Genomic DNA, 14,133 nt, shown 5'->3' with positions numbered 1-14,133 from the left:
GTAATGGAAATGCTCAGCAGACCTGGCAGCATTACCACGAGCACCTATACAGTAATTTGCTATTATTCGGTAAAGTTGCTGCGAAATATAGTGAGGGTTACACCTTTAATGCACTCATATCCATTCCTTTTTGAAAGCTGGTATGGACTTTGTTACCACCACTGTTCCTACAGGACATTGTCCTAATAACTTCTGCACAAAATAATTCTCTTAATCTCTCCCTACTTTCTTGTGATGATGATCTTAAACTTCCGCTGTTTTGATACTAACTCACTGACCAGTGGAAATAGTTTTGCCCCAAATTAGTTCACCATGTGAGAGAGCTGAAGCTTGTTGAGCTGACAAACCAGTTTAGTTTTACCTCTGCTATTTTATCTCTTGAAAAATACCTTTTCCGCTTTGCTTTCTGCTTCTTTCTTAAAACGGGAGAAAATCACAAGCAAACACAAACCTCTCATAATGTTACATACCTCTATCTTAAACATCTTTGTTCTAACAAGAGTGCCAGTTTGTTTAGTTTCTCCATGTAACTAAAGCATAAAACATAACTTCTGATTCCTGGTCTTATCTTAGCGCATCTCTCCTACATCCTCCCAATAGCCTTGAATCCTTCCTAAACAGGCTCCCAAAAACTGAACACAATATTCTAAGTGCAGTTTAACACTAAAATACCTCTCCACCCCTACCTAAGCTCATCTGCTACTGAAACCCTCATCCATTCTTTGTTATCTCCAGACTTGACTATTCCATCGCTGTTCCAGCTGCATCCTCTGTAAATGTGTTTTTATTCATTCATGGGATGTGGGCATCGCTGCTAGGGCAGCATTTATTGTCCATCCCCAATTGCCCGTGAGAAGGTGGTGGTGAGCTGACTTCTTGAACCACTGCAGTCCATGTGGTGTAGGTACACCCACAACATTGTTAGGGAGGGAGTTCCAGGATTTTGACCCAGCACGGAGCTGCCTCAGGGAGATTGAAGAGCTGTGTGAAAAAAAAAAGTATAAAAATTTAATAAAACATGTCCCCTCATATGATTCTGTCACTTGAGCTCAGACATGTTTTTAATTCAAAAATAAAGTTTTTATTTAATGTTTATTTGCTTTAGGAAACCTCATCCCGCTCATGGATTAGGTTTCCTAAAAAAATGTAAAGGCCACTTGGCCTTTTCGCCTGCTCACCAACCGTTAGGTTGGATGGGCAGCATAAATTTGAATTTAATTAGATTGTTAATGGCCTTAATAGGCCTTTTAATTATCAGCAGGTGTGCAGCCAACTCTGGCGCGCGCCTGCTGAACGAAATATCACGAGACTGCATGATGACATCGGGACACACGCCTGACACCATCGCACATCACTTTACACTCAGGCGTGTTGGGTGCATGCCCGCAGACCAAGCGTAAAATTCTGCCATTGGTCTCATATGCAGATTTTGAAATTCTATTTTCGCTTGCCAATCCAAACCATTTATATAAATGCTGAACAATAGTAGTTCAAGCTCCAATTCTTGGTGGAATACCACTCCCACAATTTTTTAATCCGAGTAATTACCTTTAGCTCCACTCTCTTTTGTTTTGTAGCCAGCTTGCTATCCAATTTGCTACTTCTCCTCTGACTCCACATATTCTGACCTTAGTCCTGAGTATACTGTGTAGTATCTTATTGAATGTCTTTTGGAAATCCAAATATATCATTTCTGCTCCAGTACCCTAATCTACCCGATCTGTTACCTCTTCAAGGAATTCAATGAGGTTGGTCAAGAATGACCTTCCCTTTTGGAATCTTGGAATGCTTACTATTCTATATTATATTTTCAGATTGGAGATGTTTTTCTATTACACCTTTGATGAAGGAGTCCATTATCTTTCCTTCGACTATAGTAAGCCAATTGGTCTTTAGTTCCCTGGACTTGTTCTATTTGCGTTTTTATGTCTAGGAACCCTATTAGTTGTCTGCCAGTGCACTGGCACTAAGTGTAGTATTCCCTTTCTACCAAATTATTGTATGGGGGAATTTAGTGGAGCTCACAGGAATGGGCATGACGGTGGGAGTGTGGGGAAAACTGCCCCCAAATAAGTTGGGGGTGGGAAGGATCAGAATCCTGCCTGCTGGAGGCAGGATGTCAATAGGCTCATTAGTTAGGTTCATTAATGAGTCATGACATCAATTATCCCTGAGCACACTGGAATTTAGTGGCTCAGAGATTCAGTGGGACTCACATGGCTCTCCTGTGCCTCCTGAAAGCCACACAGCAAACCCTGTCTCGTTTTCCTGTGACTTGGTAAGGAGGGACCTTTGTTGACAGGCACTCAGTGCTCGATCAAGGGACGCAGCAGCGGGAAAGGTGAGGGGTGCTGCTGAAAGCCATCCCTTGCCTCCGACCACCTGCCACCCCACCCCTCTCCAATGACCCGCCATCCAGCCCTTGCTCACCTGTGCCAAGGGATCCAGTGGGCATCTTTGGCCTGGGCCTTGAAGAATTACCTGGAGCAGTCACCGTTCCTGGTGGCACTGTTGGCAATGGTGAGATGACATCCTTTTATTGGTCGGCAGCTCTCGGGTGGGATTTCCGCGTCACTGGGATTTGATTGTGTGGAGGGCCTGACGCTGGACTGTAATGTGTCGGACCTTGCCTCAGAAGCGACACGAGGTCCCCACTGGTTTTCCAACTGGTTGGGGGAGCCCTGTCTCTAGAACTGGCTCCCAGCTTCTATATGCAGTGAATAAACTTGATACTTAGTGATCTACATTGGTCCCAGTCCAGCAATGTCTCAATTTGAAATTTTCCTCCTTTAGATCCTTCCATGGTCTCGTCCCTCCAGATCACTCTGCCCTTTCGTGCATTAGAAATTTGGTTAACTCTACAGCATTCAGCTGCCCAGGTTATAATCTTTATAAATCCCTCCCTAAACCTCTTTGCTTCTCTCACCTCCTTTAAGATGCTTCTAAAATAAGAGGGAAATCTCTCCACTGTTTGAAGTCATATCTAGCACAAAGGAAGATGGCTGTGGTTGCTGGAGATTAATCATCTCAGTTCCAGGACATCACTGCAGGAGTTCCTCAGGGTAGTGTCCTCAGCCCAACCATCTTCAGCTGCCTCATCAATGACCTCCTTTCCATCAGAAGGCCAGAAGAGGGGATTGCATCATGTTCAGCACCACACGCAACTCCTCAGTTACTGAAGCAGTCCACGCCCAAATGCAGCAAGACCTGGACAATATCCAGGCTTGGGCTGACAAGTGGCAAGTAACATTCACACCACACAAGTGCCAGGCAATGACCATCTCCAACAAGGGAGAATCTAGCCATGATCCCTTGACATTCAATGACATTACCATCACTGAATCCCCCACTATCAACAGCCTGGGGGTTGTTGACCATAAACTGAACTGGGCTAGCCATATAAATGCTGTGGCTAGAAGAGCAGGTCAGAAGCTAGGAGTCCTGCAATGAATAACTCACCTCCTGACTCCCCAAAGTCCGTTCACCATCTGCAAGGCACAAGTCAGGAGTGTGATGGAGTACTGTCCAGTTGCCTGGCTGAGTGTAGCTACAACAACACCCAAGAAGCTTGACACCCTCAAGTACAAAGCAGCCAGCTTGATTGGCATCCCATCCGCAAACATTCACTCCCTCCGCCACCAACACACAGTGGCAGCAATGTGTACCATCAACAAAATGTACTGCAGGAACTCACCAAGTCCCTTTAGACAGCACCTTCCAAACCCATAACCGCTACCGTCTAGAAGGTCAGGGCTGCAGACACATGGGAACGCCACCACTTGGAAGTTCCACTCCAAGACACTCACCATCCTGACTTGGAAATATATCAGCATTTCTTCACTGTCGCTGGGTCAAAATCCTGAAACTCCCTAAGAGCACAGCGGTTCAGGAAGGCAGCTCACTATCACCTCAAGGGCATTCAGGGATGGGCAATAAATGCTGGCCTAGCCAGCAATGTCCACATCCTATGAATAAATATTTTTTAAAAGCCCATCTTCTGACCATGCATTTGACCCCCTGTCCTAATACCTGTTTATGTGGTTCAGTTTCAATTTATTTTTGATAATAGCTCTTGTGAATCACCTTGGGATATTTTACTATGTCAGTCCAAGTTGTCATCCAGTAGCACACACAAGTCTTCAGAAACATAGAAGCTGCTATCTTCAAACTCTTGTCAGTTTTACTACATATGGGGCAGGATTTGAGGTCGTCGGATCCGGGAGCAGCCGGGAAACGGCCTGCCACCCGTGATTGACTCCCTTCTGTGATTTAATGTTGGCTGGTCAATTAACGGCTGAAAGGCTCAGTGCTGCCAGGGTGGGGGCGGGAGGAGGGCAAACGCTGATGTCAGTGCGGGTGCAGGAGAGCGTGCAATACAAGTTCCCTGAATGCAGAGAGCTGAAGAATTTTAAACCCTTAAATAAAGATTCCAAAATCCCGAAAAAAAAATCCACCCATAAGAATCACTCACCTAAATGTGTTGATGATAAAAATTCTGCTCAAACATTTTTATTTTTAAAAAATTAATATGGGAAACCTCATCCCGCCCTTGGATGAGGTTTCCTCAAAAATCCAAAGGCCGCCTGGCTGATTCGTCCAGCCGTAATGTTGGAGGGGCAGCGAAAAATAGCAGTTAATTAATTGGTTAATGGTCTTAATAGGCCTCTTAATTGTCGGCGGGTGTGCTGCCAACTCTCGTATGTTCCCGCCGACCGAAATATCGCTCAAGTGCATGATGATGTTAAGATGCTCACCCAATGTCGTCGCGCGCTATTTCACGCTCAGGTGTTTCAGGCGCACGCCCACATGCCAAGCAGAAAATCTTGCCCATGGTATTGATGCTGCTTTCAGTGTTCTGACTCAAATTTGAATGGTGCAAGAGATAATTTACACTGTGCGTAGTAATTCATCTCTGAGACTTTATTTTAATCTATTTTGCAGAGGTTCCTGTGGCTGTCACCATTCCTCTTTCTAACATTACTATAAAGAATGGAGAATCTGGCAAACTGGAATGTGAATTTTCCACTGAATGTATTAATGTGATATGGCTAAAGAATGATCAGCACATTGAAGCAAGCAGCAAGTATGAGATTATTTCTGACAAAAAGAAATACTATCTGATTATTCACAATTGCAGTGCTGAGGATGAAGGGAGGTACACCTGTATACTGTCCTCAGATATAAAAACATCTGCTGAAGTCTGTTTGGATGGTAAATCATAATTTTTCTCTATTTGTTGCAACATACTAACATTTTTCAATCAGTTTCACAGTGAAGCATTTTAAATTCTTACCTAGTAGAAAATCTTCATAAACATAAACTTTCACAGTGGGTATGGTAGTGTAGTGTTTACAATGCTGAACTAACAACCCTTTGATGTTGTAAGTTCAAAATATCACCATGGCAGAATATGAAATTTAATTCAAAAATTCTTATCATTTATGAGTTGGCTCCTTAAAAAGACAATGAAGGCAGCTGAATTGTTGTTAAAAACCCAACTGGTCCACTGATATCCTTCAGGGAAGGAAACTATCACCCTAACACACAATGGCCTCCATGTGACTGCAGTCCAAAGCATGTAGTTGGTTCTTAATGCCCTAGGCATAACAAGTCACTTGTTGTACAACAATTTCTAAAATAATCTGCTACTTTAACATTGTTATCATTACACAAGGTCTCACTAGTGCCACCCATATAAGAGCAAAAACAAATTTAAGATTCTCTCATTTCTATTGTATATTTTTTCTGTTTTTATCATGTTGCAAAAAGTTATTAATAAACTACAGATGAGATTAAAATCATCAACATATAAGGGCTGAGTGGCCTACTCCTGCTCCTAATTCGTATGTTCGTATAAGTGACACAGCAATCTTACATCTTCATAACTTGGATTTAAATGAAGCCCAAACCTGAGGGCATGAAAGCTTTCTTACTCTAGCAGCAGTAAGGCGTAAAGTAAGATTTTGACTTGACTAAGATCTGGTCTTGACCTAGGTTTTGGAAGTCCTACAGCACAAGGTTGAAAATAATTTAGAATAAAATGGTAGTCCTACTCACTGAAACTGCTATAAAACAATGGAACAGTAGGAATTGGTTGTTTGAAGTTGGTGGGAATATGAATTTTCAAGTAGGTTTACAGAACGTAAACCCTTCACTTTATCTAATGCTGGAATGCTTGGTGCTGTGCCTGGAAGGAAAAAGTAGGAAAAGTTTCAGTTGCTAATTCAGACAGTTGAAAACACAAAATTCCCCAAAAGTAAATCAAGCAAAAACTAGTTTTCACCCTGAAAAAATTCAGTATTGTGTTTATCTATATAGTCATTTTTTAAAAAAAAACAAAAATCTTTATAGCAGGGCATTGTTTTTGTATCTTCACACTCATTCCCTGGAGATTCATGTGAAGTAATTGAAGCTGATGAAAGGTCTGATAGAAGACAATGTGAGCACTGATTTCATAGTTGTATCCACCCACAAGCCAGTCAATAGTTAGCTGAAACAGCAGGAGGAATACTCTGGGCAATTTTTGTGGAGGTGGGATGGGACGGTAGAGGTACCCACCTGCACAAAGCAGACAGCTGACATGGCTCATTAAGTGCCTATTGAGGCCAATTAAAGGAGGCTGACTGAGATTTCCAGTTGGCTTCCAGATTCCCGTAGATGGCAGGAAACAGTTTAGGTGCTTGGAGGCAGCCACCCGGCAGCAGGCTGAGGACCCAGTGCTCCATGCAAGCCTAGAAACCCTCCCTTGCTGCCTGGGTGCAGGAGGAGCCGTATGCAAACCTGTAGAAAGCCTCCCTCCCACCACCCCCACCATCATTCCCTCACAATGGTGTTCTAGCTCCAAAACCATTTTGTAAATTAAGATTTAAAAAAGTTGGAGAGGCTGCCTCCATCTTAAAGCGCCCTCTCCCTTACCCTCTGTTGCAGCTTGCTGCTTCTTTCAAGCTGGAATCTTTCCAGCTTCAAGGGCCTACCTGCCCTTCATTAATTGGTTGGAAAACCCATCTCCAGGCCAAATAAGGGGTCACTGCCAAGAAAATCATAATGAGTAACCAAGGGTGGGTTCAGCACCCGGAAATAGTCCCGACTTCTGTTTCTCACCCATGGTGAACTGCAGGCACAGTTTGAAAAATTGAATTATGATATTATTGCTATAACAGAGACCTGGCACAAAGAAGGGCAGGACCGGGCGTTATATATTCCTGGGTGTTTAGGAGAGTCAGGAAAGGAAGAAAAGTGGGGTGGAGGCGTGATGGTGGTGACAATATCGATTAAAGATGACATTACCGTACTGGAGAGAGAGGATGTTCGAGAGGGGTCAAGGACGGAATCTCTCTGGTTAGAGGTAAGGAATGAAAAAGGTGCAATAACATTGATTGGTGTAGTATTGACCACGAACCAGTGGAAGGGATGTGGAGAAACAAATTTGCAAAGAAATTACAGAGATGTGCAAGAACTATAGAGTAATCATAATGGGGTACTTCAATTATCCAAATATATACTGGGATAGGAATTGTAAAGAGGGGCAAGAGTTCCTTGGATGTGTTCAAGATAATTTTCTGCAGCAGCATGTTTCCAGTCCAACGAGAGGACATGGACTTTTGGACCTGGTTCTGGGGAATGAGTTGACCCAAGTAGATTAAATATCAGTGGGAGAACCTCTAGGGGACAGTGACCATTGTATCATAAGTTTTAGGTTAATAATTGAAAAAGACAGGGCACAATCCAGAGCAGGGGTAATTAATTGGGGGAAAGCCAACTTCGATGGGATGAGAATACATCTGAGTAAAGTGAGTTGGAATCAAATGTTGGCAGAAAAGACAGTGGCTGAACAATGGGCCACCTTCAAAGAAAAACTATTGCAGGCAATGTCAACGTATATTCCCTTGAAGGGGAAAGGCAGGATAAATAAATCCAGAGCACCCTGGATGACGAGAGAGATAGAAGTAAAGATGAAAATGAAGAAGTGCATGTACAACAGATGTCAGGTAGAAAATACAATTGAGAATGAGGCTGAATATAGAAGGACCAGAGGGGAAGTGAAGAAGCTAATAAGAAAAGCAAGGAGAGGGCATGAAAAGAGGCTGGCAGTGAATATAGAAGGGAATCCCAAGGTCTTCTATAAGCATGTAAATAATAAAAGGGTGATAAAAGAAAGAGTAGGGCCGACTAGGGATAGAAAATGGGACTTGCATGTGGAGGCTGGAGAAATAGCGGAGGTGTTGAACAAGTACTTTGCATCTGTCTTTACAAAGGAATAAAATGCTACCCAGGCCAAGGTGAGAGAGGAGGTAACTGGTACACTAGAAGAACTTACAATTGAGAGGAAGGAGGTGCTGGAAAGGCTATCTTTACTTAAAATAGGTAAAATACCAGGACCAGATGAGATGCATCCAAGGGTACTGAGAGAAGTGAGAGTGGAAGTGCAGAGGCACCAATGATAATCTTCCAGTGTTCCTTAGACACAGGGGAGGTGCCAGAGGACTGGAGAATTGTGAATGTTATACCCCTGTTCAAAGAGGGGTACAAGCATAAAGCTGGCAACTACAGACCAGTAAATTTGACCTGAATGGTAGAGAAACTTCTGGAAACTATAGTACGGGATAAAATCAATTGTCACTCAGATAAGTGGAGGCTAATTAAGGAAAGCCAGCATGGATTCATTAAGGGGAAAAGCATATTTAACCAACTTGCTGGAGTTTTTTGAGGAGATAACAGAGAAAGTTGATAAGGGAAATGCTGTTGATGTGGAGTATATGGATTTTTAAAAGGCATTTGATACAGTGCCACACAACAGACTTGTGAGCAAATTTCTAGGTAGTAGGTACTTGGATAAGAAATTGGCTGAGTGACAGGAAACAGAAAGTAGTGATAAATGGTTGTTTTTCAGACTGGAGGAAGGTTTGTAGTGGAGTTCCCCAGGGGTCAGTGTTGGGACCCTTGCTCTTCCTAATATATATTAATGACCTAGACTGGTGTGCAGGGCATGATTTCAAAATTTGCAGACGATACAAAGATTGGAAATTATGTCAACTGTGATGAGGATAGTCTTAAACTTCAAAAGGGCATAGACAAGTTGGTGGATTGGGCAGACAAGGGGCAGATGAAGTTCAATGCAGAGAAGTGTGAGGTGATTCATTTTGGCAGGAAAAATATGGTGATAAAGTATAAAATAAAGGGAGAGCCTCCAAAGGAGATGCAGGAACAGAGGGACCTCGATGTATATGGACATAAGTCATTGAAGATGGCAGGGCGTGTTGAGAGAGCAGTTAACAAAACATATAGTATCTTAGGTTTTATTAATAAGGGCACTGAGTACCAGAGTAAGGAGGTCATGTTGAACTTTTATAAGGCACTAGTTGCGCCTCATCTGGAGTACTTCCCCCCAGTTCTGGATGCCATACTTGAGGAAAGATGTGAAGGCATTGGAGAGAGTGCAGAGAAGATTCACAAGAATGATTTCAGGGATAAAGAACCATGAGGATAGATTGGAGAGGCTGGGACTCTTTTCCTTGGAGAAAAGAAGACAGAGGAGACTTGATAGAGGTATTCAAGATCCTGGGGGGTATGGACAGGGTAAATAGTGAGAAACTGTTCCTGCTCATGAGAACATCAAGAGCTAGAGGGTATAGGTTCAAAACAATAGGCAAAAGGAGTAAATATGACGTAAGGAAAACTTTTTTTCATCCAGAGGGTGTTTGGAGTCTGGAAAAATTCCTGAAAGGGTGGTGGAGGCAGGCTTGATCAAGGTATTCAAAAGGGAATTGGATTGTTACCTGAAAAGAAAGTATGTGCAAGGTTACGAAGATAAGGCAGGGGAGTGGGACTAGGTGGAATGCTCTTTCAGAGAGCCAGTGTAGATTTGATGGACTGAATGGCCTCCTCTGCACTGTAAATACTGTGAAATCCCATCATTGGTCTCAGTTCATTAGGTCTGTTTTTTTATTCATTCATGAGATGTGGGCGTTGCCAACATTTCTAGCCCATCCCTGATTGCCCTTGAGAAGGTAGTGGTGAGCTGCCTTCTTGAACCGCTGCAGTCCGTATGGTGTAGGTACACCCACAGTGCTGTTAGGGAGGGAGTTCCAAGATTTTGACCCAGCGACAGTGAAGGAATGATGATATATTTCCAAGTCAGGATGGTGAGTGACTTGGAAGGGAACTTCCAGGTGGTGGTGTTCCCATGTATCTGCTGCTCTTGACCATTGAGATGGTAGCTATCGTGGGTCTGGAAGGCGCTCCCTAAGGAGCCTTGGTCAGTTCCAGCAGATTGTAGATGGTTCACACTGCTGCCACTGTATGTCGGTGGTGGAGAGTGCGAATGTTTGTGGATGGGGTGCCAATCAAGTGGGATGCTTTGTCCTAGATGGTGTCAAGCTTCTTGAGTGTTGTTGGAGCTGCACTCATCCAGACAAGTGGAGAGTATTCCATCCCTGACTTGTGCCTTGTAGATGGTGAACAGGCTTTGGGGAGTCAGGAGGTGAGTTAGGTGCTGCAGGATTCCCAGCCTTTGACCTGTTCTTGTAGCCACAGTATTTAAATAGCTAGTATAGTTCAGTTTCTGGTCAATGGTAAACCCCAGCATGTTGATAGTGGGGAATTCAACAATAGTAATGCCATTGAATGTCAAGGGTGATGGTTAGATTCTCTCTCTTGTTGGAGATGGTCATTGCCTGGCACTTATGTGGCATGAAGGTTGGTTGCCACTTATCAGCCCAAGCCTGGATATTGTCCAGGTCTTGCTGCATTTGAACATGGACTGCTTCAGTATCTGAGGAGTCGCGAATGGTGCTGAACATTGTGCCATCATCAGTGAACATCCCCACTTCTAACCTTATGATTGAAGGGAGGTCATTGATGATGCAACTGAAGATGGTTGGGCCTAGGACACTACCCTGAAGAACCCCTGCAGTGATGCCTTGAAGCTGAGATGATTGATCTTCAGCAACCACAACCATCTTTCTTTGTGCTAGGTATGACTCCAACCAGCAGAGAGTTTCTCCATGATTCCCATTGACTCCAGTTTTGCTAGGACTCCTTGATGCCACACCCGGTCAAATGCTGCCTTGATGCCATCTCACCTCTAGAGTTCAGCTTTCTTTGTCCATGTTTGAACCTAGGCTGTAATGAGCTCTGGCACAGAGTGACCCTGGTGGAACCCAAACTGAGCGTCAGTGAGCAGGCTATTGCTAAGCAAGTGCTGCTTGATAGCACTGTTGATGACCCCTTCCACCACTTCACTGATGATCGAGTGTAGGCTGATGGGGCAGTAATTGGCAGTGTTTTATTTGCCCTGCTTTTTGTGTACAGGACATACCTGGGCAATTTTCCACCTTGTCAAGTAGATGCCAGTGTTGTAGCTGTTCTGGAACAGCTTGACTACGGGTGCATCAAGTTCTGGAACACAAGCCTTCAGTACTATTGCCGGAATATTGTCAGGGCCTATAGCCTTTGTCATATCCAATGCCTTCAGCTATTTCTTGATATCACGTGGAGTGAATCGAATTGGCTGAAGATTGGTGTCTGTGATGCTGGGGACCTCCGGAGGAGGACGAGATAAATCATCCACTTGGCACTCCTGGCTGAAGATTGTTGCAAATGCCTTATCTTTTGCACTGATGTGCTGGGCTTCCCCATCATTGAGGAAGGGGATATTTGTGGAGCTTCCTCCTCCTGTGAGTCACTTAATTGTCCACCACTATTCACGACTGGATGTGGCAGGACTGCAGAGCTTAGATATGACCCATTGGTTGTGGAATCGCTTAGCTCTGTCTATTGCCACTTATGCTGTTTGGTATGCAAGTAGTCCTGTGTTGTAGCTTCACCAGATTGACACCTTACTATTAGATATGCCTGGTGCTGGTCCTGGCATGCCCTCCTGCACTCTTCATTGAACCAGTGTTGATCCCCTGGCTTGGTAGTAACGATTGAGTGGAGGATATGCTAGGCCATGAGGTTACTGATTGTGGCTAAGTACAATTCTGCTGCTGCTGATGCCCCACAGTGACTCATGGATGCCCAGTCTTGAGTTGCTAGATCTATTCAAAATCTATTCCATTTAGCATTGTGGTAGTGCATACAACACAATGGAGGGTATCCTCAATGTGAAGACTGGACCTTGTCTCCACAAGGACTGTGTAGTCGTCACTCCTACTGATACTGTCATTGTCAGATGCATCTGCGGCAGGCAGGTTGGTGAGGATTAGGCCAACTCTGTTTTTCCCTCTTGTTGTTTCCCTTACCACCTGCCGCAGACCCAGTCTAGCAGCTAAGTCCTTTAGGACTCAGCCAGCTCAGTCTGCAGTGGTGCTACCAAGTCATTCTTTGTGATGGACATTGAAGTCCTCCACTCAGAGTACATTTTGCACCCTTGCCACCCTCAGTGCTTCCTCCAAGTAGTGTTCAACTGATTCTTCAGCTGAATGGGGTCCTAATGTGGTAATCAGCAGGAGACTTCCTTGCCCATGTTTTACCTGATGCCATGAAACTTCATGGGGTCCAGTGGCTAGGCCATTTCAGAGCCAACCACATTACTATGGATCTGGAGCCAGACTAGGTAAGGAGGCATATTTCCTTCCCTAAAGGACTTGAATATTTCCGACGAAAAGAGACTTTTTTGTGAAACTTTTCGTCAAACCATCAAGCCAAAAAGACATTCTGCCTATCACACGAATTAGTAACGTGGTGTATGAAATTCAGTGCCAGTGTGATGCTAGGTAAATAGGTCATACGTCCCAAAGACTGGTGGATTGTATTGAACAGCATGTCCATTCTGCTGAACCCAACAGGCAAGGTACAGACCATACCCAACCAGCCCGTGCTTGAAAAACTCAAAACACACTGTCCAACATTAGATGTGATTCTGCAATTGGACAACATTTGCTAATTAATCCTCAGTGTGCTAAGAATTATGCTGACAACCAATTTAAGATCGTCGATCAAGCTCGCATTGTGGCACTTTTGCGTGTACCGGAAGCTTCATATATTAATACACAGAGCCCTGTTCTTTGCAGACTAAAAGAACATGTACACACATTGCACCTTTTTCAGCTAAAGAAAATGAGTTACAGCCAGTTCCCCAGGGCAATCTCTTGACCAATCAGAGACAAGCTGCTTGTTTTAAATTTCAAGCAATGCTTGGCAGTTAACTGTCAGTCACCACGAACTGCTGCATTCTCCATGGCAATGCCTGTTCCAATCAGAGTCCACTTGCCAACCAATCAGCACTCCATTCTCATATAAAGTATAAATATGTTGTTTCCCCTGACATTGGTATTTTCTTGCAAGTTCTCCTGATGAGTGCAAGATGCAAAGCTTTGACAAAATAAGTTTTTTTCAGCACTACCAAACAACTATCTAAAGGACATTAGTTAACCAGATGGGTTTTTACAACAATTGACAATGGTTTCATGGTCACCATTAGATTTTTAATTCCAGATTTTTATTGAGTTCAAATTCCACCATCTGCCATGGTCCCCAGAGTATTACTCTGGGTCTCTGGATTACTAGTCCGGTGACAATATTACTAACCACCACCTCCCCATTATCTTGTGCAAATAAACATTGTGCAATTTACAGAATAGGTCACAGAGAAAGAGCTGTCAGTGAAGAAATGTCTTCCCTTGGGCACAGCTGCTTCAGCAGACTAATGAATGTTAGGGCTGTCACCTGCAGTGGGACCAGTCAATGAACAAATCAACCCATTATCACTTCCATTTACCTCCAAGTGGCTGATTACAGTGAAAAATTATCAAAGGTCACTTGGCCTCTTTGGTACATAGTACACACCCTATGGGAGTTACCTAAGAAGTATGAGATAACAAGTTGGATAGTTTGGAAATGAATTAAATAACCTAAAATCTTATACTAAGATAACAAAAATATTCATGTTAAATCTGCGACATAAGTCGCAACTTCATGTCGCTCTTTGTGAATTACTAAATGGGACAGGCTAGTACACCAGTCTGCGTACTTATATGTCACCAAGGAAGAAAAGCATGATCTTTACATAGTTTGGAAATACAACCTAAGATGATTCAGCAAGGTGAATCCATTCAATTTAAAAAGTTGCTACGTAGGATTGCAATAGGTGTATATGTAAATTCATTTTGTAACAATTCTAAAACTTTCTTA

General features: G+C 43.4%; 1 protein-coding gene across 1 annotated transcript in view; it reads left to right on the top strand.

Moving 5' to 3' along the window:
* The window catches only part of obscnb (obscurin, cytoskeletal calmodulin and titin-interacting RhoGEF b), a 691,209-nt gene that overhangs the window by 549,314 nt on the left and 127,762 nt on the right, over positions 1–14,133 (top strand). Inside the window, exon 65 of the mRNA XM_078536828.1 lies at positions 4,942–5,211. Within this exon, the coding sequence (XP_078392954.1) occupies positions 4,942–5,211 (270 nt within the window). The remainder of the gene's footprint in view (positions 1–4,941; positions 5,212–14,133) is intronic.

The sequence above is a fragment of the Cetorhinus maximus genome, chromosome 3 (genome assembly GCF_964194155.1).
Source record: "Cetorhinus maximus chromosome 3, sCetMax3.hap1.1, whole genome shotgun sequence".
Taxonomy (NCBI): Eukaryota; Metazoa; Chordata; class Chondrichthyes; order Lamniformes; family Cetorhinidae; genus Cetorhinus; species Cetorhinus maximus.
Note: the sequence above shows the minus strand (reverse complement) of the source record. Positions and strands in the feature narration are given on the sequence as shown.